Source organism: Brassica oleracea, chromosome C2, assembly GCF_000695525.1.
Source record: "Brassica oleracea var. oleracea cultivar TO1000 chromosome C2, BOL, whole genome shotgun sequence".
Lineage (NCBI taxonomy): Eukaryota > Viridiplantae > Streptophyta > Magnoliopsida > Brassicales > Brassicaceae > Brassica > Brassica oleracea.
This window is the reverse complement of record NC_027749.1, coordinates 30,685,149-30,690,840: the sequence shown is the minus strand read 5'-3', so window position 1 is coordinate 30,690,840 and position 5,692 is coordinate 30,685,149. Positions and strand designations below refer to the sequence as shown.

The 5,692-nt window shown below is 37.1% G+C and overlaps 1 protein-coding gene across 1 annotated transcript; it reads left to right on the top strand.

The window, feature by feature from the left end:
• Positions 1–472: 472 nt before the first annotated feature.
• On the top strand, positions 473–1,027 carry LOC106323993. The gene has a single exon (XM_013762025.1). It carries the CDS (start codon positions 473–475, stop codon positions 1,025–1,027), a length of 555 nt encoding a protein of 184 aa, XP_013617479.1.
• The last annotated feature ends 4,665 nt before the right edge of the window (positions 1,028–5,692 follow it).

Below are 5,692 nucleotides of genomic sequence, written 5' to 3'. Positions count from 1 at the left end.
TCCACACTCTGTCGCGATATCCCTGGGATACAACGAGTTCAGACCAACCAAAATAACTTTGGTTCTTGCCGATAGATCCGTTAGAGTACCTGAGGGAGTACTACATGACGTGCCGATAAGAATTAACGACTGTCACGTACCAACGGATTTCGTTGTGTTGAATTACCAGAATGAACCAAAAGATCCCCTCATCTTAGGTAGACCATTTCTAGCTACCGCTGGTGCAATCATCGACGTCAAGGAAGGTCAGATATGTTTAAACATTGGAAACATTCCAATGACCTTTGATATGGAAAAACTGATAAAACGACCCTTAATCGATAAACAAGCCTCTTATGTGGACGATATCTCTGAGTTGGCTGAATAATCCTCTATAGACCTATGCTCAGATGATCCCCTGGAAAAATTGCTCACATCTACCGAAGAGGAAACATTTAGCATCAACATCAGAGCTGATGAATACGCGCGATTAATGGACGCAAGTGTAGAAATAGAAAATGTCGATGACGTGGAGGATGACGATTCGGAAATTAACGTCGATCGATATTTAAAGGCCGCCATCGATCGACAACCATCCCCTCTAGAAAATTGGGATCTCGAAAAAGCACCAAAAATTGAGTTAAAACAATTGCCCACCGGACTCAAGTATGCTTTTCTCTACAATAATTCTTACCCCGTAATCGTAAACGCCAACCTAACCAACAGAGAACTTGCATTGTTATTGAATAAATTGCACAAGTATAGGAAAGCCCTCGGATACTCTTTCGAGGATATTCCTGGTATCTCTCCAGATCTATGCATACACCGAATTCACTTAGAAGACGATTCCAAATCGTTAGTGGAACATCAAAGAAGGCTAAACCCAAACTTGAAAGAAGTTGTTAAAAAGGAAATCATCAAACTTCTAGATGTTGGAATCATCTACCCAATTTCGGATAGCAACTTGGTGAGCCCCGTGCATGTTATACCTAAGAAAGGCGGAATTACAGTGGTTAAGAATGATAAAAACGAACTCAATCCCACGTGAACTGTCACTGGACATCAAATGTGTATCGATTATAGGAAGCTAAGCGCTGCCACCAGAAAAGATCAATTTCCTTTACCCTTCATTGTTCAAATGTTGGAAAGATTGGCAAATCACCAATATTACTGTTTTCTTGATGGATACTCTGGATTTTTCCAAATCCCTATACATCCTGACGATCGAGAAAAGGCCACCTTTACATGCCCTTACGGAACATTTGCATACAGCAGAATGCCATTCGGTCTTTGTAATGCTCCTCCCACTTTCCAACAATGCATGAAGTCAATCTTTACGGATATGATAGAAGATTTCATGGAAGTCTTTATGGACGATATATGGATCTAGTTTCAAAAACTGTCTCGACTACCTATGTAAAGTTCTGGCAAGATGCGAAGAAAAGAACCTAGCTTTAAATTGGAAAAAATGCCACTTCATGGTTAACGATGGAATCGTCCTAATTTACTTTTTCTAAGCCATTGTTGAACTCCCTTTGTTTCTTTACTCTATTCAGTTTATTTATCTATTGCAATATTATTCAGACAATCATAACCATGTCTTTTATGAATATGTCTGAGTAATCTCACTGTTAGATTTAGGTTTCTCATCAGGTTGATTTATGTATTGCTAGCTTAAATTTTTGTTAGGGTGATTTAATTAGTTCTTCATCTAGTTGTTCTTACTACTAAACTTAGGGTTGATAAACCATGAATCTTAGATCTTAGGACTGACTGGTGCAAGTGAGAACTTGGCCTTTTACCTGAAACTAAACTAGTATGATCTAACGAACTAGATACACACGAAAGTTGGTCTAGTAAGTTAGAGAACACTAATCAAACCCGTCGTAAAGCTTTCTGGAAGAAGCATCGATCGACGCGACGACAGTTCTGTCGATCAATATTTTGAAAGGTGTATCGATCGATATTCTTTACGAATCATCGATCGACACTTTCTCGTGATTAACATACGAAAGTTGAAATCCGAGATCCAGATTAGATAATCTAATTGATTATACCTAAGTTTGAGTTTGAGAACGGTTAATATCAATAAACCCCTAAAAACCCAAATTAAGTTATTTACTTATCATACCTGAGAAAATACCTGAATCTAGCTATATTCCCCAACTGTTAACAACCTCAAATCAAACCAATCGAGCAATTACCTTGCTCACCAATTCATTTACTGCTTTAAAACCTATTAACCTATTAATCTAGCTTTAATTCAAAGACTATAAATCTATTGTGTAATCCTAGAGTCTCTGTGGATTTGATCCCTAAGAACTACTTCTGAACCTCTTATTTGAGAGAGTAATTCACTACTTAGGGTAATTTGAGTGATATCAGGGAGAAGGATGAAAGCAGAGACCACTTGTCTTTTGCTTGTCCCTATACTTTCACTGTCTGGATGAATGTTGCTTAGAGGCTACTTGGTGCAGCAATAACACCGGACTGGGAAGAGAGTGTTGCCTCCTTACTGCGTCTGAATAGGAACATGCTTGATATAGTTCTTCTGCAATTAGTATTTCAGACTTCTATCTATGTGTTGTGGTAGGAGAGGAACTCTAGAAGGCGTGGCGGTACATGTGCATCAGTGGAGAGGACTACTAAAATCATTGGAAACCTGGTCAAAAATCAAATTTCTTCACTGAAATACAGGGGAAATCACAAGCTGGAGCCTCTGCTAAGGAGATTGTTTGATGTCTACACCATTTAAGACATATTATTCTTTTATTCTTTACCCTTTAGATTAGCTTATCATCATCATGTAAATCTAAGTTTTAGTTTTGATCAATAAATTTGAAATTTCATCAAAAAAAAACGTGACCAATATAAGGAAATCAACAAAAATCTTCTTATAATATCCAACTTAGACATTAAAAATGAATTAGAACGTGGACTAATCTTAAGATAATTAAAGAATTGGTCTTAAAATTATATTACTAATTTACCCTTAATGAATGTTAAAAACCAAACTTAAAATACAGTGACATTATTTGTAAATAACACATGAAGTAAAAGTTAATGAAATACGTTAACAAATACATGGTTTTTTTGGTCAACAAATATGAATATCTAAATTACGTTTCGTATCACATTTTAAAAAGGTAATGAAATACGTTATGTGGCATCGAAAAGAAAATAAATGCAAAATTGAAACGTTAGACAATTTATTTCCAAAACCAAAATTTACCAAAACATTGAATTAAAAAGAAAAAGAAAGTTACCCCAAGTGAGATGCAAATGAATGGGAAAATTGAATGCATCAACATAACTTGTAAAGAAGTTTTTGTATAAGCTGACAGCTTTTGTCTTTTAGATACATATATTCCCTAGAAATAGAAACCCCATATCAATTTATAAAAGAGTTATTTCGCTGTTATGCCTCACTTTGAAGGGACATTGTGGAATCGGTACCCCTGAAACGGAAATTTGTGTGAGTAGTCCCATTATTTCAAAATACCAGCGCTACCCTTCAAACTGGCAAGCTAATGGCAATGAAACGAAATGGCAGGTTACCAGCACGGCTTCAAATGAGAGAAATGGCAAGCTAATGGCAATGATTTTTCGTTTAATAGCAAGGAGTTTCTTTGCTTTGTTGCTCTGTAACCTTTTCTATGTGGTGTGCAAACCACTTAATCATTTTGTTTCTATTTATCCTTTCCTATGTCGTGTGCAAACCGTTTTATCTTCATAGTCACCTGTTGTGTGTATTTGTAAGTAGGCGCATAAAAAAACAAGAAAAACTATTGTCTGAGATTTAAAAATCCTATGGGTTATTGGAGACAGAAAGATAAAAAAGAAAGATTTAAACAAAGATGATTTGAGCTACAATGGTGTCCTCATGGGTTATTAGAGATAGATAGAGAGATAATGTCCTCATCTCATCAAATGGGCTCAATACTCTCTATAATGGGCACTTGTCACATGATTAAACGTTTAAATGGCAAAAGTAAACGGCGATATAAATCTCGGGTGTATCCATCCCAATACTATGATAAATGGGCTCTGTCTCCTTAATGGGCCAATGTCAACTGATTGTTTGGATGGCAAATGTAAACAGCAAAAAGCAAGCGAGAAATCATCTCGAATCTCTCTATCGGTATATCCGCGATAAAATCCCTAATTTTAACCGCCCTAGCGTTTTGAAAGAAAGTCGTAAAAAAGAAGAAGCTTTTCGGATATCGTCTCCTCTCGACTGTCTCCCACGGTTCTCTCGTAATAATAGGTAACTTGGATTTTGTTTGATGAAGAACTTTGTCTGGTTGGTTTGTTGATGTCCTTGATTTGCAGGTTTTGAAAAATGGTTAACACAAGGAAACTAAAGGGAGAGAAAACCCCTACTACTGAGGAAGAGGATAGAGATACGAACTTGGCCGCAGCGAATGAGAACATAAACGCGATGGATTCGGTTGAAGAAGGGGAAGAAGACGAGAACTATGTTGACACGAGGATGAGTGATTCTATGTCAATCTGTTAGTTTGAGAAATAAATTGGTATAATTAGGATGCCTATTTCGTTTTCTAATTGGGATAAAAGGTAGTGATTGATGTTTAGTGAGTAATTGTACTAAAACTAGTCTGATTTGTATCCTTCTCCCCACTGTAAGACTATTGCAGGATTTAACTGAATTGAGAGAACTAGATAATGCTAGGGAAGAAGAAATGGGAGAGTTGATAGCGTAAGACATGAGAGACACTGCACTGGAAGAAAAAGCTGTAGATGAGAATAACAAGATTGTAGATGCGAAGAACAAGATGGAGGCGTTAGACATCTTGTTGGCTTCATTGGAAGCTTATGTTGAGGAAGAAGGTGATGACTCGCCTGAGGACTCACCTGAGGATGTGAAAGAGAGAGTAAAAAGGAAAGGGGGTTAAACGGTCGGTGCACACACTGGATGACAACCTGAACAAGACAATGAGTAGGTCTAAGAAGGAAAAATGAGATTTTTGTACCTGGCTGTAAACTTGGTTTTGTTGGCTGTTGAAAATATGGTGGAAAAACTCTTAACTACTGCTATATCTCGTTTGTTTTATATGTTTAAACTTATGTTGGTTGATGTATAACTAATTTTGATGTTTCTTAATTGAAGGTGTAGTACTGGTAAAACATAACAACATAGCGAACAGAAAAACATAGCAATATATAAGTTTAGAACACAAGAGAAAAACACGAGAGCACCACCAAGTTCATAAGATATTTAGGGAATCTAACACACGAAATTAAGAAAAACCCTTGACTAATTTATTGAGCTCTTCGATCTCCTTACTCATTTGTTGAATCTTTAATTGCAGCCTCAAGCGGGTCTCGACCTCGTCACGAACGTCTTTCTTCAAATCATTCACCTCATCTTCAAGTGCTTGAAGAAGGCAAATGCGAAAGTGCGAGCCATCATCCTGAAGATGCAAGGGTAATTTTGAAAGTCAACAAATTAACAAGAGAAACAAACATATATTTGTATACCGCACATCATTCTAACCTCAAACACTTTGCATACATAGTACCGCCTTCCTTGCTCGCCTGTCTCCACTACGATATATTGACCACAAGCACACTTGTTTGGTATGCCATGGTTTGCGTCTGCAACTGCAAAGAGCCAATCATATTCCCTTTTGTTTTGCTTCATCTCGCTGTAGAAAGGATCCATCATTTCTGACTAGAGAGAGAGAGAGAG